The following is a 22790-nucleotide window of genomic DNA, read 5'->3' as shown; positions in this document are numbered from 1 at the left end:
CTCTCTCTCTCTCTCTCTCTCTCTCTCTCTCTCTCTCTCTCTCTCTCTCTCTCTCTCTCTCTCTCTCTCTCTCTCTCTGTGTGTCTCTCTCTCTCCGTCTCCCCATGGGCTAATCTCTCTGTTGTAATCCATGTCGGCCATGATTCTCCTTCTCCCCTGGGCCATTCAAGCCGCTCCCGCCCCCCTTCTCTCAGCAAGTGGCCCGAGTAATGAGGGGAACCCCACCATCTGTGAGTGGTGACAGGATACTAGAGAGGGAATGTGTGTGTGTGTGTGTGTGTGTGTGTGTGTGTGTGTGTGTGTGTGTGTAAGAGTAGTTTTACCTTGTACAGTATGCGGTTGCAGGAAAATAAATCCTCTTTTTCGTATTTGATCAGTGTAATCACTCATTTCCAAATTAATTGTGAACTTTGATATGATTACTGCAAACAAACTAGACCATAATCAAGATGGTTGTTAGTCTTTCTCTTAGTCTCTAACTGATATTACTGGTATTACTTTTCTCTTTTTCTTTTCTGAATAGATAGACCAGTTCTTGGAAGTGATTTTTACATCATCAGCTTTTCACACCTTCAACCGTCTGCCGTTAACAGAAATCTCTCAAAAGCTGTAGCTCCCATTTACACTGGAAGGACGGCACACTCTTCCTGTTGTGCTGTAAAGCAATATCACACTACATTTACTCAAACAGGGCCAATTTTGATCTTTTTCTCTCCATTTTGGGTTTCTATTCCCACTAAGCTTGGGTTTTTTTCACTCTTAAAAAAAATAAAGCTTTTGGAAAAGAGGGGATAAATCTGAAAGTGAGTCTCATGTGTTTGTGTGGATAAGGAAAACAGCTGGCACAGACTGTGGAAGTAAAGTTAAGACCAGAAAACTTTCTGTTTCAGCTAAACACTCATTTTACATGTCAATATACGAAATCACATAGCAGGTTACAGCCAGTATTGGGCAGTAACACATTGCTGTAATGAAATTACTATTTTCAGTTACATTACAGTTACTAACCCCTGCAACGCTTCGTTACTTTGACAATTTGGGGGTGGTCTTCCTCACTGTCTTACCAGATGGAGGGTTTACATTGGTTTGGCCTCTCTGTATTCAACTGGGGCTGGAGATTTGGGGACTGGGGAGGTGGTCAGCTTTTGCCAAAACGGTTGAAATGCAACTCCCAGGAACTTCAAAGGTGTCTTACTTACTTACATGTTGTGTCTTCCTAGCCTTCCTAGCTTGTTAACAGATGCTGGTAAACTCGCGTTCAGAATCACCTAGTTATGTTTAGAGTAGTCTCGCATTGCCAGACCTTCCACAACCGCGGCGCTGTGAAGGAGGGTCTGGCTAGTCCACACAGCATTCCAGGATGGGAGAAAAACATACTCTGGTTTATTGGAATTTCTTTAAACCAATCACAATCATCTTGGGTGGTGCTAAGCACCAGAAAAAGCCGTGGTGCCGCTGCAAAATAGCCTCGGGAAGGAACTTGTTTTGGTGGAACATGTGTACGTTCAAAAGATGTTTTAGTCGTGCAACAGAAAACTCAGATTGGACAGATAGTCTAGCTAGCTGTCTGGATTTCCCCTGCAGAGATCTGAGAAAAGGTTAACCATAGTCCTCATAAAATTGACCGGAGTTTAAAATGCCAACACAAAGGAAGCCCAAGGCAATGGATATCCAGCCTAAATGAGTGAAATCCGGCGGAAATTCTGTTGGCAACAGAGCAATCCCGGAAGTGGAACGTCAAGGATGTAGACTATGTTTAGAGTAGCTTTATTGTGGGGTGACAGCCGTTGAAGTGCTGGTGCTGCAGAGCCATCGGAGCTAAATTAGCTTTTATGGTCAGTAAATACCTCCAAACCCCAGGCTGTCTACATCATTGATTGTAGTCAGGCAAGACTCAATAGGCTTTTAAATGAGTTATGGTAGGCTAAATGTCATCAGGCGCTTACCATTTTTTTTGCAGATGATTACCTCTAACGTTTCAGAACCACAAACTATATATTGGGTTTCAGGGTTCAATGCTAACTTTGTTAAGTGGTTACCAGGCATCAGCTTTTGGTTGCCAAAATTGACAATACAGTTGGCATGTTTTAAACTGTCTATATTTGTAGCAATTTTTTTCTTATGTAACTATACCACACATTTTAATAATGAAACAATGAGGTAATGGCTTGCAATATAATTTCCCATACCTCTTAAATAGGGGTGCGAAACTCACAGTTCGGATCGCGGTTGTGAGTCACGGATCGGATCAATTTTCGGATCAGCACAAAAAGGGGGGAATTTGAATGATTATTAAAAATGTAATAACTTTTAACAATAATTACTTCTTTCACCAGTAAATTGCTGTTAAAAGACAAAAACGGATGAGAAAAGGGTATTTTACAATAACTTTGAATGCACCATGAAGCTTACCAGTTTTAAGTAAACGCAACATTTAGTCCCGTCTGTGTTTTTCCGACAACAGCAGCGACCAAGTGCTAGTTTGTGTCTTTTAGCTCATAGCGTTAGCGGCAGGCGGTTGTACGTCCCGGTGTTGGAATCCTCTACAGTCAAATACAGTCACACTTTTACACTGTCTAGCTGTCCGCATTTTAACCCTGTTAATCCAGTTACTACTGTAGCCAACGGTAGGCTAACGTTACCTGCTGTGTAACGTGTTACAAGTGTTTACTAGTGTTACTACCCGATGTGAGTCGAGTGCAGATGTGAGTTGCGCTTGCGTCACTTTGTGACAATGAGGAGGCCACTGCTAGACCTGATTTCACGCAGATCAGTTTTGCTGTTAGCCACAGAATAATGAGATAGGTACATTACATAGCAGTAATTTATTATTTAGCGTAAGGCATCACATTTTCACGGCATGATCCCTGATGTCAGTTCTAGATTAGAGGCTGAAGTAGCCTACAAGAACCTGCTAACGAGAGACTTCTGTAATGTCGATACAATAAAAATGGACCTACATAACTAATTTCGTTCACTGCTGGCTACAAGTTAGCAATCAAACACAACAAAGGCTGTCACTTGAATGGCGTTTCTAGCTAACATTAGCAATCAAACAATCATAGATAGCTAAAATGTTTGCCAGATCTGGATCCCTTGGCGTTATGCCGTAAACCGTTTAAATCTGAGCATGCGCAACTCTGCACTCGACTCACATCGGGTAGTGACAACTAGCGTGACATGCAGCGATGTTTCTGTTGCCGGTAACATCTGTTTCAGAGCATCAGAGAGCAGTGCAGACATTTAGGTGGCACCGTAATGAGGCACCAAAATCCGCGTTGCTATTCCGTCCGGTAGATACCGGGCACCGGTGCCGTATTAGCACAGGATTTTAACATGCGCCGTTAACGTGGACAGAAAATTGCGTTGCCTGTATGTTTTCACGGCAAACGCGCGTGTGTGTAAAATGTTGTGTTGCGCACAAATGTAGTGTTCAAACTTTACGGAGACAACCAAATAAAACATTGACTTCTTTTGAAATAAGATTTTCCAATTTTGTAAGTTTTGATTTGTTTTTATATTAAAAAAAACAAACGCAAATATTGAACAGGTGGTTGCCAAAGGGGGCAACCAGAGGCCACGAAATGGTTGCCCAATGACTCAATCTGGTTGCCAAGGGCAGCTGTTACTGTCGAGCCCTGGTTTTCATATATTGGTTCTGTTTTTTGTGTCTGCTGTACTCTCCACAAAGCTCATTTTATTTGCTAAACATTTCTTAAAACAATTATTTAAAGAATGTCAACAAACGAGGGAATGAAATGTCCCATTTATTCACAAGAGTAAGTTATTATTATTAATATATTTTCTCCAAATGTTATGTTCCTAAAGTATCCTAGTTATTCTTGCTTTAATGCAAAGTATAATGCAATATATAGTAAATCCGTGCTTTGCAGTAACATTATGTTGGATAATATAAACTTCAGTGTACATCTATGTTTAGAACCTACATGAAAATACCCCACAATTTACCTGTAAAAGGTTCATTGACAGGAAAAATGCTGTCTCATACATTATTCAATAAGCATGCTTTACTAAGCAACAAGCCACAAGAAGTGCATCTCTGCCTCAGTCACGACAAGTGATTTATCACACACACACACACACACACACACACACACCTTTACACACTAGTTTTGCTTTCACCAAGTAAAAAGCGAGAGGGGTGTGGCTGGCTTGGCCTTAAGGAGGAATGATGGTGTGTAAGACACTGGCACACTTGTTGACCTGAAAGGTTTTTGTGAGAGTAATTTCACTAGTAGACTGTCTACAGCTCAGGCAGAGCATTTTTTTATGACATTACTCTACAGCGAGGAGTTTTGATTATGTCAATGCCTTACTAGTAGCTGACAGCTAGAGAAAAGATACCTGGTATCACTGCTGCAATCTTTCTGGCTTAATGTGCAAATTCCTGCAGTATGAGCCTGTGGTGTTACTTTATGGACAATTTAAACATTATGAATAGAATATTTCGAAGATCGTCAGATTAGAAAGGCTGAAATCAGTGAATATTTGATATCTTTGCTTTATGAGTGACTTAAATGTTGGTGATTAGTTTTCTGTCCGTCTCCTTATAGTTTCAGCACTATCTAAGCTGGTTGGGGTTACACATTGATATGCATATCAACGTGGCATACCAACTGTAAGCAGTGGTCAATCATTAAATCATTTTTAAAGATTCAAAAGGTTAGACTTTTGCAAAGGTTTAGGACTAATATGTTTTATTCAATATCAATATAGATCTGTCACAGTACATGTTTGCTATACATTGATAAAAATGTACGCTAGAAATGGTGACAAACATTAATGTTTTTGGACCAAATTTAGTTGTTTGATGTTGGAGAGTATCTTCTCAGCTCTGTATTTAAATGTGCATACAGTAAGCCTTTATCATTGACCTGACATAATAGCTGTTAAAGGTAATACAATTGAAGTACCATAACGAAACCTACACAAACTTTGGCTTCATGCTCTCATTTCACACCACAACATGATAGTTAATGATGCATGAGCGGCATTATGCTAGCTTGGCTTCACATTGAGGCCCTGTGGCTGTGACCTGTTAGGTCACGCACTGCTCGTTTGACCATTTGTTGAGATGATTTGAGGACTGAAAGGATGAGTACTTTTTATGGATGATATATAAAAGTAAATGTTTTTGTTGTTGTTGATAAATTAGGCAAAACTGCATTGTGGTGTGTTCTTCACTATTATGCTATTAACTTTGTAAATAGAGGTAATAATTCTGATATCCACTTGAAATGCCACTTAATTAACTGTATGGAGTGCAGGTTAGCCTGTTGTTGATGGAAGGCGCTGGTCATAGGTCTGTCTTGTCAGATGTGTCTGAGGTTAACACAAGGCAGTAGTCCTGAAATAAACACTATATAAAACTAACACTAATTGTGCTTGAAATCCCACTTTTGTATGTCTTTTTTAGAGAGAAGTTTATTCAACTTCGGGAAGTTTTGAAGTTATAGTGAGCTGTTTTGTTGTATTTTAGTGGCAAAATATTGTACAGGTGTTAATGATATTTAAATGAGAATTCATCTGAGAATATTTAGAAATCCGTTGCAAGCTGTGTGGGAGTTTATTCCCTTTTAGACAGAAATCCTAAAGTCGCACATTGCAGCTCTGAGTACATCTTTGGCACAGTGGCACATCCTAACTCAGACCCTCTTGCTGCAACAGTAGTTTTATTATGTCTGATTCTATCAGTGCAATTAGCTTGCCATTTCACCTCCTCCCATTTATTGGGTGGTACCTAAACTGCATCACCACATTCACACACAAGAAGACACATCGATTGCAAAGTTGAAAATGAACCTTTTTGTCCCAAAATCTACCAGCTACTCAATAGATAACCATTGTTTGTTTTTTTGCTGGTGAGTGAAGCAAATCTAGCAGCCACTTGCATACAGTATTTTACAGCATTTGGCTGGTGGCTGGTGCTAATTTCCAACCCTGATCTATTGTAGCTGAAATAAGCCTGTTCTAGTAAAGCCGTCATCCCTGCGTCTGAACGAGCTTGTGGGTGAAGAGGAGGTGTTACCTAAAATTTAATCAAGGCCATATTTCCTCAGGCATAGAAAATGTAGGCCAACTTTACCATATTTATACAGGGTGCAATGTGGAGTGAGGAATACGTTTGTTTCGGTTTTATTCACACATCTTTGCTGATTGGATGTGAATGATAAAAACTAAAAGTCAAATTATATTGAATGGGTTAATGTTGTTGCTTGCCATGATGACTTTGCCTTTGCAAAACTGACCCGCCAATATTTCCTCCCAGTCCTTTGTTCAGACTGAGCCACAGCTGCAGGCACTTATACATCAGTGGATGACTTCACACTAAAAGTGAAATTAAGTGATGAATTCCTTATAATTATATTTTTCCTTATTACAGTTTTACACCCTGAACTGCAACAACACCTTTCATCTATTCACCTGGCAATCATGAAAATAACTTCAAAATGAATGAACTATCAGGGTGGTTACCTCATTGTCCCTTTAAGCTTACTGCAAAGTGATGAGCCTACAATCAGTCAATGTGTGTGTCACTGCCCACATATTTAAGATCTCAGGATGCCAGTGTTTTGTGCACATAGTCACAAACCTGCCTCGGCGGTTTGATTGGAATTGTGCTGCTGGAAATTTACTGAAGGAGTGTTCAGCTGCACATCCTGTTGATGTGATGTAACCAAAGGGCATATAAACACTACAACAACTTCTGTCACTAAAGTTTAAAACTACAAGTCCAGCAGTGTGGACTCACTGCGGATCCTTTTCTGACTGAGGATGTAGAAACGATCACTGTAGGTTCTCATAAAAAACACCCACTGTAGTCCACGGGGGTCAGTAACAAATATGAGGACATTAACAAGACAAGAAATACATAATAAGTCATTTTCTTCTTGGTTCTAATCCACAGGATGTTCCTGACATTTTGCTCCATGCTTCTAATTTCTGACTCTGACTAAAACAGCATATTATTGCCAGTGTTTGCTGTAAGTTGTGTATTTAATTGGGCAGCCACATCAAGTGTTTATTTGGAAGCACATCAAACATAGCTATTTTTCATGCCAAGTGTTGGCTACTGTTTTAAATGTTATTCAGGTAATTATAAGAACTTTTTGATGAACTACTTGATGAAGTTCAACGACGTCATGAATGGTGCATGCACAATGCTTTTTGATTTGCATCTGCAGATGTTTGGGTTGAATGTGGTTTGTAATATTACTTCAGCATGCCCAAGCAAGCATCAGTTGTGTGGTGGCCTCTACAGTAATCATATTAAATAAATCAGCGGTGATTTGACATCCTGCCATACAAGTCATACAACAAAAGGAGTCTAAAGTTTTGTTACACTGAATACACACTGTGTACACACATTTATATACACTTGGAACACCACAGTGTTTGAGGACTGTTAAAATAGTGTTGCTTTTGTATTAAATTGTATTAACTTACGCTGTCTATTTTCTCTTATTCCCTCACAGAATGGCACAAAGAAATCCTGGGACTTCATGCGAACCCATGATAGGTAAAAACACATTTTATTCTCTACTGTTGGATGGAAGCTGTGCTCCTATCTACTCATATGTACACACACACACACACACACACACACACACACACACACACACACACACACACACACACACACACGCAAAAGAAGATGTTACAGCTTGCTGGTGAGCTGTCAAAACCATTTTTCCCAAAAATAAAACCAGCTTACTCAGAGCGGGTTAGAAATATTGATCTAGAAGTAAGTAGTCTAAAACAGAGTAAAGTTTGGTTTGCATAGCCAAGACTCTATTATTTGCCTTTTTACTTGTAGGATATTTTTGTACAAATTTCAAAACTGTTTGTTTCAAAAGTGTTTTTTTCAAACAAACAGATGGAAACAGACACAAAACATAATTCTTTTTTTTTTTATTGACTTTCTGACGCACCATGACATATATAAATGTAATGATAAAGTTATATGCTCATGTGTTTTGTGCACAGTAAAAAAGTTGTGTGAGTTTTTGCTTGTTTTTTGTGTGTGTCCTTTTACCTGTAGCCATTATCAACACCTCTCACCCATGGTACTTGTATACCTTTTAGTCTTGAGCTTCTCTAAAAGATGCCAAATACTTTCAGACAGTCAGACCAAAACAGACCCTGTTTTTCGGGAACTGGCGCCCTGTTATTCTACTTGGCAACGGCTATAAATGTCTTGAGCTTCACAGGGGGCACTGTAAGAGAAATATCACACATTTGTGTCAAAACCCCAGTTCCTACTCCCCATTCTGCCCAGGGTACCATAATGCCCTGAGGTAAGTCTCAGGTCATTTAAGCCCTCTTTCCTCCACTCCTGACCCCAAAGAGAGGTCCCTGTGAAAAATAGTTCCACTGAGACAAAAGCAGTAAACCTCAAACCTGTACTTCCTAAAGAAAATAGCCCAGGGGAACATCCAGCTTTACCCCAGGTGGAAATTCTGCCAAAGTGTTGTTCCCCCATTTGCCTGTATTGAAAGGAGCCAGGATTGTTTTGCATTTTTGTTTAAGTGCGCATAATATTTTCGTCTAAGCAGGACACTTCTTGTCACATTTCAGGAGCACTTGCAAAAAATCATGCAAGACAGATTTGTGTGTAACATACTGTAAAATATCTAAACAAAGATAGTCCTTTGCTTGTTCCTTAAATGCTTCCAGGGATTAGTTTGTTGTGAGTGGCTTCTTCGTAGGTTTTGAAATAGATTCCTTATAGAATAAAGACTCCCCCTTGTAGTTAAATGACAGTAATTTGGCTGTAAGTTTCACAAACATTCATCTGCACCATGACTTGTGATTACTCATTAGTTAGTAATTTGTAAGTGACGGGATAGTTAAATGTGGGTCTCTACGCTTTGGTGGTTCTTGAAGATATTGGTCTCTCAGTGGCCATTCAGATTTTTTACACCATCCATTCATTCTCCACAACTTATCTGGTTGTGGGACCACTAACAACATTGTAAGCAAGGTGGCCCAGGTGTCCCTCTCCCCAACCATGTCCTCCAGCTCCTCCTTTGGATTCCAAGGTTTTCGCAGGCCAGAATACTTTGAAAGGGAAGTGTCTAGAGGCATCCTAATCATATACCCAAACTGAATTGTGCTCCTTCCAACATGAAGGAGCAATGGTTGTACTCCAATCCTCCTTCTGGGCTAAAGACTCACCTTTAAGGATAGGGTGAAGAGTGTTAAGAAACTTCTCTTATTTTGGACACTTTTATCCTCAATCTAATTGATTCATTAACTACACAGAGCTCATGGTCATAAGTGAAGCCCTGGAGGGTAGATTATCGATTATAGATATCGCTGCACCTTCAAAAAAAAATGTCACCATGATAATCTAGTACAACCCAGGCTCGACCACAAATGGAACACCAATCCGCTCATTGATCTTGCACCACATCTTATCCTCATCATGAGATACATTTAACCCAAGGGACTGGAAATGGGTAAATCCACCATTTATTTTAATCACATGTCCCAGTCCATTGGCCTCCAACTGGGAGTTCCTGACCCTCAATCGCCCTAGTGTGCACTGGAGGTCACAGCCTGATGAGGCCGAACTGCACTATTGGCAAAAAGCAGAGATACAATATTTAAGTCTCAATCCACCAAGAACTTCCTTCACTAACTGCCCCGAATGCAGAGCCTCCAAGATGTCTCCAAATCTACAAAAACACATGAAGGCTGGATGGGCAAACTCCCATTGCTTAGTTTTTTTTTTGACACCTATGTGTTTATGGGAGTGTTTGTGTACTGGTGCTTTTTATAACTGGAAGTAACATTTAATGACAGCCAGTATTTTTAGTCAGAAAGACATTTAAGAGGCCATGGGCATGTGTTCTAAAAAGAGATTTCTAAAAATATGTTTTGCATGTAATTATGGGGTGTTATGAGTAGAGAAAATTGAAAAACAGACATTAACACTTTAGGTGTAACTATGTTTTCATGTGGTGAATAAAAAATATCTCAATTAGCAAAAGTTTAAAGAACTAAAAGAAAAGAGAATATAGTTGTTGGTCATGCCCAATGCCATTGCCTCAGTGCTGGTATGAGAAGATGGATTATTTAGCGCCCATTTATTTGCTTGTACAGCAAGGACCTGATGATAGTGTCTTAATACCATAAGCTTTGCAGCACAACCTTAGTCCTGCTCCTCTTGTGTCTGGCATAACCCAGTTTTCCCGCTGTCCAGCCAGAAGCCCCACAGAGAAAGCTTAACCGTGCATGAAAAGTCCTGAGCGTCCGTTTAGCCTGCTTCTTGGTTTAACCATTAGGGCATTTTTCTTCAGCGGGAAGCTGTAGAACAGCTGTAATGGTGTGGAACAGCACAACAAGAGCCAGGCGTGCCTCAGGGGACAGCTTCCATGCCTCAGGCCTGTGTGTCCCACTTTTAGCCCAATTCTACCACATTATCTCATCCATCATCCATACTTCTACTCTACGGTGGCGATATCACACCCGCATGACTATCTTTTACAGCTGTAGGCTGTTCACAAATATTAGCACTGTTTTTTTTTATTGTTCAGGTGTTTGGTGTACCTGCTGAAGAGTTTTTGGGGAAAGAAGTACTGTAATTTTTGAAGTGAATCCCATTTTGAAATTTGGTGGCTACTCTCTTCACATGATCAACATAGGGAAGAAGTGATGGAGGAGGGACATGGATGAACAAGTGACAGAGGTTTCTATAGCTGGCTGAGCCCAGATATGAGGCCCTTAAAATGGACCAGAGGCTTTTTAATCAGCACCCGAGACAGAATTTCTGTTTATCGAGAAGCTATTGATAGCTATTGATCTAGTATTGTTAGGCTTTTTTTTCCCCAAATGTACACTTGTGTTTGCATAGGCTTCAATCCCCAAAAACATGATTTTAGTCCCAGTCTGTGTGTTAATGATCACCAGATCCTTAAAATGCTTGATGCCCACGTCAGCTGACATTCTTACATATTGTTAAAAAATTGACATTGGACTTTAAATATCTGTATTGTAAGCAGATATTAAATCAGTATCAGTCAAGGCACTGTAGCTACATGTAGAAACAAGTTGTAGCAATGTCCCATAATGTCCTCTCACCATGGGAAAGACAGGGCAGGGCTTCCTGCCGCCTCAGACACATCCGCTTTCCCAACTCTGACCCCAGGACTCAAGTCTCCACTGGCAGCACTCACACAGTCACAGCAGTGAACCACCTGTGTGTATATGATTCACTGGGTGCCAGTGGTGAAGCATATCGCACTGACCTTCCTTCTTATTTATCTCCACATCCTGCTTGTTGAGTCATTGTTTAAATCTGGAATTATGTATTAAGTAATTAATTAGTGTTCAGTTTTGCAGGGATTTTTGTTTCAATATCATTTTTTGTTTCATCTTGTTTCAGCATTTAGTCAATCACAAGTTTTAGATTTTCATCATAGTGTAATGCATAACTTTTACATAAAATTTAGTTGACAAACTCCAAAGAGTTTTAAGTGTTTAGGGCAACACCGCATCATTTGATGCACATAGCGCATAACGGACGTGCCATACATATAGTTGTTGTAAAGCTAAGGCAGTTGTCGGCCCTCCGCTTTGCGTCAGGCCGTACAACGCCCCTTCGCTGTGATATAATCACAGTTATATTGTGCAGCGTCGCTGGGAAATAGGATAGTGGTGTATCTTGATACAGGAATGTGGATGGAGTATTGGTTAGCATTAAAACAACAGGCATGGGTGTTTTGACATGTGTTATACGGCCTTTCTTTTTTTCAATGACGGTTCCTTTTTTGTTAGAGTTTAGCCCCTTGTTCATGCTTTAATTTCAGGTAGTTTAGTCAGACTTTTAAGCCTCTATTTTGAGCCCAAATTATGCTGTCCACATATGCGTTGCCACAAGGGTCCGTGTGACGTAAATTTCTGCCAATGTCCAGTGGCTCAGTTTTTGGATGATATCTGCCCTTTTAGTTACTGTCCAATAGGAATTGTCCAATAGAAAGATAAAAGACGGGACATGGTATTCTGATTTAGAGTTTCAGTTAATGGTTAGCATGTCCATTCATCTTAATAATTTAGTTCCTTATCATTTTTGTTAAAGGGGCTTGTCCTTGTTGTTTTTAGTGTTTTCTTACTTTGTCAGGTTGATCTTAAAAAAGATTCAGATTCACATGCCTAGAGTACTTGTGGACCCGCCGTCCCAAAATGCTGGATGTTCATCGGACACTCGTTTTAACCCAGTAACCCCTGACCCCTTGATCACTTTTTTTAAAAAGCTGATCCAGCCATGACTGGCTGCTCGACTTGGCACAAATTCTCCTATATGCTGGACGACATTACCATGATGTGTCATGTATGAAAAGGGATTTACTATCAGAAAAAGTTGTATGATTTTACTTAAACTTGACCTTTTTTTTCTCTTTTCCTTTAGTGTATCAGTGCTGATCTTCAACACCAGCTCACACTGTTTTGTCCTTGTCAAGCAGTTCCGCCCAGGTACGTTTTAACCGCACAAAGCAGGAGACTTACTGTGCTCTGTAATCTAGTTAATTCATTTTCTTCTTGTCCCCCAGCTAGATCTAGATTGTTGGATATCCTGTGGGCACTTTCACTAAAAAGGCAGTACATTACACTCCCTGTTTATTCTGCTAGATCTTAGTAACAATGCAGACTCATAAATAGACCGCAAGAGGCCCTGTTACAAAGCAGCCTAACCTCCTTTGTTAGAAGTCGCCAGGGACTGTTCCACACCGCAGTGTGCTAAATTCAAGGAAGTCTGGGCATTGATATTTCTTTTTCCTCTCCTCTCTCATTGCTGTTCTAAAACAAATCCTTTATCTAAAAGAAATCAGTTTGTCTACAACCTAGAATGACATTTGTTTTTTAACAGGGAGTGTACGATCTGTTGGTCCGCTTATTGGTATCGAACAATAAAGGTTTAGCCTCCACTATAAAAAACGCTGCTGGAAACCCTGATGTTGTACTGATTTGATATCTGGATGATTATATCTTAATATTTTATTGAATTTTTTTTTTTATTGCTTATTTATGTTTTGGTTTGTGTTTATAACCCTTATCTGGATTGGTTGTGGCTCCCTCCGTTGCGATTGTTGTGCTAGTTGTGGATGATTAACCCCACCGGTGTGGTGTAATTAAACCCACCTGTGCGTGTAGTATTGTTTGTAATTGCCTGTGCACGCACTGAGGAAGGGCGCCACCCGACTCGTCTGTTACGTGGCAATAAAAAATCTTAAATTGGAGTGCAGTCCTAGTAACTTTATCTATTGAATTGATATTTCCAATTGAATCAACAGTGTTAAAGCATTTGACCTGTACAGAGAAGCTTTCATTAATTAGCATGCATCCTGTGGGGCTGCAAATGTTACAACAATTGTTAATATGTCAAGGTAAACATGTTCTAGTAGAAACACAAAATATAATATGTAAGTAGTAAGTAGTATGAACCGGATAAATGAGCATAATAGGTCCCTTTAATTAATTAATCATAAAATGTAAGAAAAGAAAATAGCGGAAAATGGCAATCACAATTTTCTACAGCCCAAGGTTCAACATTTTCAGAGAGCTTTTTTTATCTGACCAACAGTCCAAAGCCCAAAAAACTGCAAATCCAGTTGAGGGGCTGGTAGTAATTCAATGTAAATTTCCCAAAAAAATAAATTTCTGTAAAATGTATATATCCTCATCCTTAATTTTCATTCATCCTTAATATTTTTTCAGTAAAATGTTTTTGAACGGTGTGGCAAAATTGATTAGATAATCAAAAAAATGTCAAATAAAGATGTGTGCAAAAATGTAATGAGAATAATTTCAGGGATAACAATATTTTCTGTCTTTTCCACTACCAGCTGTATACATGTGTGAGTGGGAAAGGACCAAGACGCAGCCGCCTAAGTCTGCTGAAAAAACTGAGGAGGGGGCCTCCGAATCCGCCGCTACAGCCCCCGAGTCTCCGGAGGGCCAGTCGGCCTCAGAGGGTGAGAGCTCTTCTCAGTGGCCCCCGGCCTCAGCGGGCGTCACCTATGAGCTCTGTGCCGGCCTGGTGGACAAACCCGACCTATCTCTGGAGGAGATCGCCCGGCAGGAGGTGCTGGAGGAGTGTGGCTACGATGTGCCTGCCTCTAAACTGAAGAGGATTACTTCTTACAGGTTAGCTGATTGCAGTAGGAAATATCTTAGATGAAGTTAAAGTTAAGAAATACCATTTGTAAATGAACTTGACAGAGGCCTTTTACTTATGACTGGCACATTCCCAACACAAATAAGTTTTAGGACAAGGATTTTCATTGTCTTTTGAATATCTGCTTCAGTCACTCCCACTGGATTTCTTGTCCCTTAACAATTAATATCCTGTTGTCCTATTTCATATCATTTTCATTTATAATTTCTGAACCTCCTTGAGTTCACTCAGCAGTAACCCACATTTGCAGATTTGTTTTCATTTTTTTTCAATTCAGTTCCAGGTAGCAATCAAAATGCCTTTTAAAAGAGTGATAGTCGTGGCCGGGTTAGCTCAGTTGGTAGAGCAGGCGCACATACTGTATATAGAGGTGTATGCCTCGACGAAGGTCCAGGGTTCGAGTCCGACCTGGACGAGTTCCTGCATGTCTTCCCCTCTCTCTCTTCCCTTTCACATCTGGCCGTCCTTTCCATTAAAGGCTGAAATGCCCAAAAAAAAAAGAAGAAAAAAAAAAAAAAGAGTGATAGTCTATTCCAAACCTTTTATGCACCAAACACTCACCCCAGCAGAGTAGAAAAGCTCTTCACAGATGAGTTCCTAAAGTTAGCAGTTTTCATGGTGGTAAGGTTTTTATTTTTATTTTTTACAGTCTACAGAAACTTATTAAACCACTTCTCCACTGTCAACCACTATATTCAGGATTTAGGCTGGTTTCAGACCGCCTCCCTCCTCTGAATCACTACCCACTCAATCGGCAGGATTTTTTAAGCAATTCAGCTGGGTTTGGTGTTGTGCTTACCAAAGTGCAGAAGTGGGCTAAACAGTGAGCCAGTAGGATAGAAGCAGTCTGGAGTTTATGAGTTCAATTTTGGGTGGAGTATCGCTTTAAAAGTAGCTTTCTGAACGTCCACAATAATATGATGCACCCAAAAGTAATTCATATTAAATAAATCCAGTTCGAAAAAATTACTTGTGGTGGAAATATATTAAGTTTCAAAAATGTAACCTTAAGTTGGTGAATTTTAGAGGAAGTCTCATGATGATCAGAGATTGGACTACAAGTGGTGAGGTTATGTAAGTGAGCTGGAAAGCAGCATTTATCTTTGTCAACATATTATTAGCTCACTATATCTTGACACAGAAGTTTCAAGTTCCAGGAGATGAACAGTTCCACATTAAACAGCAGCAGCTGGACACCTTTGACTGACAGCTCTTAACTGTGCTTTTGATTTGACTTGAACACCTCCTCCGACTTTGTTGGTGTTGTCTATGACGGTTGTTATGTGTGGGCTGCTTCCATTAAATAGATAGGTATCGCCTTAACCCTCAGGACCCCTATGAGGGAAGTTTTGACTGAATCGCATGGTGTGGTGACGTTCTGTGCTAATAGTAGGCAGCCTGAGGTCAGTTTAGTTTAAATGGCAAAGAAGTTCTTGGGAAATCCTGGTGTTTATGTATGTTGCTTAGCATTTAAAGATTGAGTTTTACATTCTTTCATTTGTGGTTTGAGATTACAAATGAATAACAGAAAGCCTACATTACAAACTGGGGGATAGGAATTAAAAAAAAAAAAAACGTGAGTGTTAACCAGGCAGGTAAGGTCTTAAGAAAGACACTATCAAGTTGAATTATGGGAACTGTAGGGTCCATTGTTTTAGGAGCTTGAGCCATAATAGGGACTATTATTATTCTGCCACACAAATTTTGTAATGTGATTTTTATAATTAAAGTCTCTTGCAAATAGGGACTATTATTATTCTGCCACACAAATGTTGTAATGTAATTTTTATAATTAAAGTCTCTTGCAAGTCTCCTACTTTATGGAATTTGTTGAAAAAAAGAAAAAAAAGATATCCCGAAAAGTAAGGTTTTGTTTTGGCATTGGTAGATTCGGTTATCATATTGGACCCAGTGTTAAAGTATTCAAACAATATCCAGCCCTGTGTAAAAACGTGAGGAATAATTGCAAGCATACTGTACCTAAATACCAATTTATTATTTCCCTTATCCCCCCCCCCCCCTCCCTTCCTTTACAGGTCAGGCGTAGGTGTAACAGGCGCCAAGCAGACCATGTTTTACGCCGAGGTGTCTGACGACAACTGTGTGAGCGCAGGGGGAGGTGAGCCAAAGGAGGGAGAGCTTATCGAGGTGGTCAAAGTCCCGCTGCACGAGGCCATGACGTTTGCCTACGACGAGCGTATACCCAAAACCATGGGCGTCATATTTAGTTTCATCTGGTTCCATAATAACATGTCTCCCAAGTACAAGATCTCCACCAATGTGTAACTAGTATTAACCAACCCTCTTTATACTGTTTATTCCAAATTAGATCAAACACAGGCCCAGCACATCCACACTTCCCCACATGGCCCTTCATCCTGTATTGCCTTTGTGCTTATTGGTACATGATGAAAGGTGGGCCCCTTGTCTTGTTGCCAACAGGTATCTTTAAGTTTTGTCCCGTTTACCTTTTTGAGTTTCATGTGGTCTTAATATTTTGTCCTAAAAACAAATTTGCCATAACTGGTTGTCACTGGCACATTTATCTCTTCTTGATGATTTTTTTTTTTAAGTCTGTTAATCATTTAATTTACTGTGCCATCTGTTATAAATGGCTGCATATCACTGATTTCATTTGCCTGCCCTTGATTAAAGGAATACTCCACTGCCTTCAGTGTAGGCTCTTGAATGTTACCTGTATTTATAAAAAGCTAAATAGTATTTTGAATACACCTGATACTGGCTAAGAAAAAGCCATTTACCATTCTGCTTTCAGTCAAATTCCAACTTGTTTCAAGCATTCCTACAACACCCAGCATTCATTGCAAACTCTGTGATGCTGACCAGCCATGAGTTGACCAATGCCCCTGGTTAGCCTCAGTTTGCTAACATTTTAGCATGTTAATATTTGCATTGGAGTTGATGCAAACAGTTGCCTAACAAAGTGTGCCAGAGGACGTCTGCATCTAAAATGACAATACACATCATATGAACAATGGCTACCTTTTTGTACTGGGCATTACTTGAACCATTAAAGATATAGATAAGGTAAAAAAGCAAAACGGTGGAGTATTCCTTTAATCCATGATCCAGTAATGCAAAAATGATGCTAGTCAATGGTGGGGCCTTGCAACGATTGAGGTGTTCGGTGTGTTTTAACCACCACTTGTTCAAGCACGCCTCAGTTAATTTCTCTAATCCACAGCCTTTAAGCAATACTTATAGTACCCCGTGCTAAACAATCGCTCAGTGTCAATGGTAGAAATCTTTACAAAGTCAAGCCAGTGGACATATTAGCAGGCTTTTTCTTCTACAGGTGAAGTGGAAAATGTGAGTTAGGTAGTCTCACACATCACCGAAAAAGCATTCAGCTACCCATCCCTGCACCAAGGGCCTAATCTCAGTTATAAATTTGTCATTGTTCTCAAGCACAATGCTGCATTGAGTTACCGATATTTGGCCTGCAACATGTCAGTGAACAGTATTGATTTCGTTTTTTGAGTTTTGAAGGAATTCTTTTTACTCTCTTTTGCTAATTTCGTATTTTATTTTGGAAATACAGTAGAGAAGACACTGTATAAAGGCTAAATCCTCCATTTGTTTTATCATTTTCGTTACAATCAAAGTCATTTCTAGAGAGTTCATTTTAAACGGTTACATTTTGAACACATTAATGCAGACGTAGGAGCATATTTAAAAGGATTTAAACCATCTAAAAGATTGCCTTTGGTCATAATTCATTTCGGGGGTTCTGTGTCGTAAATCTCGGATGGTCATTAACACGCAAAACCTAATCTCACAAAGTGAATCTCAACAGCAGTTTGCCAAAATCTCAGGTCCAAATAGTCAAAGTTTTGGTCATATTCAGGGTGGATCTCTGGATGTGATGATGACCAGCATGTTATTATATTATTCTATTTCAAAATCACTTGCAGTTTAAAGGCAACACCGTTCTTACTATATGTTAGTATTTTTCTTCATTCAAAAAGGGCTGGTACTTCATTTATTAATCAATATGTAAAAAAGAAGAAATTCCCCCCATCTTGTAGTTTTCCTAAAAATATGCAAGTTTTGAAGCAAGACAATACTGTTTTTAGAAAATGACTGCTCACTTAAAACACATCTCATTATTTATACATGATTACAGTTAGATAATAAGAAAAGTACTCTTCTTGCATCTTGCACCTACAAAGTTTTGAAGTATGTGAGAAAACAATATAGTGAGTAAAAATGTAATGGTTATTTAAAAAAATCTAAGAAAAAAAAATAACTTTGTTGACTTAAAGATAAAATGAAAAAGTGCTGTCTGTTAGAGTTATTTGTAAGAGTTCAAAGGTGAGAGCACTTTGAACATATTGGAGGTGAAATCATAAACCTGTTTTATTGAACAAAAACAAAACCTAGTCCCCAATAAAAACAACTCTGGTGAAAAAATGAAGAAATACTACCGATGAATATGAGCACCAGTTCAGCATTTATTTTGTTCTTCAGGGATTTTTGAGCCGAAGGAACAGCTGACAATCAAATGTGAACATTTGTCTTCTTTTACCCATAACACCTTGTGTTTTTTTTGGTCATTTCCATTGGTATGTTAGGTGTATGTACTTGTCCCTACTAGATCTCACCATGGTTCTCTTAGAAGAGGACTGAGCATCAGTTTCAGGTGCATCAACGCAGTTATCTGCTGCTGCTTGATGTCCTAATGCATTTTTATCTGCACAAAACAAAGTGAAGAATTTGAATCATATCAAACTAAATATGTTTCACACACCGAGTCAACTATTTCGCTCCCAGGTTGTGTAGGAATATACGCAGAACCGGTAAGCCATATTTATCTCCCCCTACATTGCTATCATTGAGCTTCTTTGCCCATTCCGCCCGTCGAAGATCATTCCTTGATGTAGGATTCTATATGTTTGCTGGAACTAGTTGAATCATTTTTTATTTTCTTTATTTTCTTTGCAAAAGGAAAGATGACTCTCATTTGCGTAATTGATTTACATTCTTTCAAATTAGCACCGAAACCTGATGTCCAACACTAAATCAGATTCTCTGTGTTGTTAATGTCATTCGTAAATTTGGATGCAAAATTTCAAACGTATACAAACTACAGGATGTATCTACTTTATCAAGTTTAGAAAAAAAATTGGAAGCACCTTTGGAAACCCATGAAATGACCACTGGACTTATGTGTAGTTATATGTAGAGTAAATTATAAAAGGACACACATTGTAACACTAAAGAGGCTTTTAAACAATATTCTCTTAACTACTTTTTACATTATGATAACAATCCACCATAATATCTTTTTATTTTAGCTTTCACTAAGTTATATTTTTGACACCTTATCCTCATTAGGTCCCCTACCCTCCTTATTTCCTCCATCTTCTTCCATGTGATCTTTTCTTTAGTCTTAAGTTGAATAAGGTCTAAGTGAAGTTTAATGGAGAACCTTACTCAAAGATTCCCAATGGTGCTCACAGTTTTCCATCCTATCTAGTATGAGATGAACTCATCATGGAAAACAATGAACATGGTCACTTTTTGTCTTGAAATTACTCATTAGAAACGTATCTGCAGTCTCCCACATTTAAAATAGGTTAGCCATAATCATTTAAAAAAAAAAATAATAATAATTTTGTGTATTTAAAAAGAAATCTGTTTGCTGAAATGAGGCCAACTGCTTCTGATTTGGCTTGATGTAAAATGTGACGAAGCCATTTCAACTTTTAAGGCCAGTCTGTAACTTCATGTGCCTGTCAAATGTGGAGAACTGCCATGTGACTTCTCTTTTGGCTGAAATAGTTTTTCTTTTTGAGGAAAGTTATAGCAAAAACACAAAGGCTTTTCTTTGCCTTTTCCTTTGGCTTGTCACTGTGGGCAGCATCAGTCAGCAAACCAACCCCGGTACATATTTCTCCACACTTTCCCTCCAGCTGTTAACTGAAAGTCGAGTGCATTTAGTGAACATCACAGAGGACATACAGCAGCCTTAATCACTGACAAAACAAAAGTGGCATCCACAAAAATAGATGGCAGCTGCAAGTGGGAGGGATCAATTCTAACGTCTAAAGATGTTGTGATTTCAGCTCGATTGTTGCAGAGAATTCAATTGCTTAAAGACACAACCAGCGTGGCAGCACTTCAGGTTCAGCTGGTTCAGCCAGCTTCTCTATATAAGCAGTGAAAGATATGATGGAAAGTTTAATTTACTTGAGGCCTGTATTTTATTTTTATTCCGCCTGTGGAGTCAAAACTCACAAGTTGATCTGTTATCAGACCTCCAGTCTATTTTATACTCAACCATTTTTTATTAGTTTTATAAGCTATTCAGATGTGACAGGCTATGTTTTTATAATCTCATTTAGTTTTCAACCTATGTATGTTTTTCTGCGTACAATGCTGAAGTTTTAGTTTGAAGCCAAACTCTGAACTCTCATAGGGTTGACTTTATTCTAATGGAAGCCATGTAAAGGTCGGTAACACTGGTGATTGGCAGTGTTCTTGGAGGACTTAAAGATAAAAGTTCAACCTTATTCGTTTTTTGTTTTTTTTTCTGAGAGCAATATGAGAATATTCATAGCACTCTCATGTCTGTACAGTGAATATGAAGCTACAGCCAGTAGCTGGCTATACTTGTATGTAATGTAGCTTAGCATACAGACTTGAAACAGGGGGAAACAGCTAGCCTGGCTCTGAGAAAAGGTTACAGAATCTGCCTACCCTCACCTCTAAATTACATTTTTTTATAGGGGACCAATATCAGGCTACTCCTTGTCTGGGACCAGTAACAGCTTTGGTTGCCTGGCAACTGGTCCTGGCAAAGAAAAAGTTTGACAAATAACCCCTCGTGAAGCGGAGAAGCATCTCTTTTACACTTCGGTTTTTGTATGGATTAAACAAGATACAATGTGTTAATTAGTGAGCTTTAGCTGTTAGCTTTGGCTAGCTGTTTCCAGTCTTTGTGCTAAGCTATGCTAACCGGTTTCTGGCTGTAGCATCATCTTTACTGTATAGCCATAAGAGGGATCAGTCTTCTTATCCAGCTCTCGGCAAGAAAGCGAATAAGTGTATTTCCCGAAATGTTGAATTAAACCTTTAAGTCTCCCACCGCGCGACAAGCCTAGCCTTCCCCTCTACGACAAAAGTAAAAGCACTTTTGACAGTCCAGAGTGAGGTTGCAGACTGTGCCACTGGTAAGCCATATGCTACTTCTATTGAATAAAACACTAATATATGAGGTTATTAATGGTTGTATAATTCATTCTTTCCTATGCTGGATATTAACCATTAGCCCAGCATTGGACATTTCTACCTCCATCACTCAGGCACATAGCGAAAATATGTTGTGTCCGTTTGCTTGGTTCTAAGGCGCTGACATATCAAATTCTCAGCAACATGTCAGAAATGTCAGCACTCAGTTGTTCTCTGTGACTGAATACTTAATTCATTGGTACCAGACTTTTGTAGATGTACCCCCATGGCTGTGCTGTAGTTGCTTCTTCAACTGTGATGGTTTTTTATTTTTTTTTCTGTTAATGGTTTGTGCACTGTTTGACAATTTCTTACTGTATATTCAATGATCATGAGCTGAACAACAGTTAATCATGAACATGTTTTTTAAAGGTGCTATGTGTAGTATTCTCTAAATACTGTTAAATTATAACTTGGACCACAGATGTGGCAGTTTAAACATGACCTCTGGTGATCTACTCAATATTCCTTTGTTTGTTGGAGAAGGTACTTTTGATTTTGGATGAAGTCGGTCGCGTTTGCTTCTTTATTGGCAGACTGGTAGCTGAATATTCAGAAGCAACACTGGGAAGATAATCAGATTTGCTGCTATCATGCTGTTCATAGTGACTATAAAGTGTAGCACATGTTGTTCTGTTAGGTAGTGTAATATTCAGTGAAAATTCTACACATAATACCTTTAAGTGAAAGAAGTATTATGATTTTTCTCATAGTAAAGACCTGAAGAAATTTGTCCAATTGTGATTTTTTTTTAAATTTTTTTTATTTCTGGTGTCTTTCACTGAATTTGTGTTTAAAAAAAAAAAATCAGAAAAAAAAAAGTACAAACACGAACATTGGAGTTTTACGAATTTATCATGTATTTATGCTTTATTAAAAGTGTATACTCATTGTGGGCAGTGTTTTCTGTAATGTTTAAATTTTGTTAATTTATTACCTAAATGTTGAAATATTAAACACTTTTAAAACATGAACACTTGGTACATACATACAGTATATATTTAAATATGATACTTTGCATGTGCACTAACTGTGTTGGATTAAACTGCATTAAGTTTAAATAAAATGGGTTTGATGCCCAAAACGTAATTTTTTTGTGCTGTAATTATTTAATCACTTCAAGCTTGTACAGAATAAGGTTAGTGGTATAAAAGTGAGTAGTTGCAGAAGTATCATTGAGTTGAGTTAGAAACAGGCCACTCTTATTTGGTCGCTAAAATGTAATTGAAAGTCAAATTAGAAGGGTTTTAAAGTATTACATTTGGCTCTTGAGTCTTGCACATGTCCCCTCATTAATGAAGGAATATTCAAATTTGGCCACACTTGACTTTAACTC

General features: G+C 38.8%; 1 protein-coding gene across 1 annotated transcript in view; it reads left to right on the top strand.

Annotated features, from left to right (window-relative positions):
• The window catches only part of nudt14 (nudix (nucleoside diphosphate linked moiety X)-type motif 14), a 28424-nt gene extending 5881 nt beyond the window's left edge, over nt 1-22543 (top strand). Inside the window, exons 2-5 of the mRNA XM_031322397.2 lie at nt 7497-7540; nt 12434-12498; nt 13869-14169; nt 16237-22543. Of these exons, the coding sequence (XP_031178257.1) occupies nt 7497-7540; nt 12434-12498; nt 13869-14169; nt 16237-16486 (660 nt within the window). The 3' untranslated portion in view covers nt 16487-22543. The remainder of the gene's footprint in view (nt 1-7496; nt 7541-12433; nt 12499-13868; nt 14170-16236) is intronic.
• Nucleotides 22544-22790: the final 247 nt, after the last annotated feature.

The sequence above is a fragment of the Sander lucioperca genome, chromosome 19 (assembly GCF_008315115.2).
Source record: "Sander lucioperca isolate FBNREF2018 chromosome 19, SLUC_FBN_1.2, whole genome shotgun sequence".
Classification (NCBI taxonomy): domain Eukaryota; kingdom Metazoa; phylum Chordata; class Actinopteri; order Perciformes; family Percidae; genus Sander; species Sander lucioperca.
This window is presented reverse-complemented; position numbering and strand designations above follow the sequence as displayed.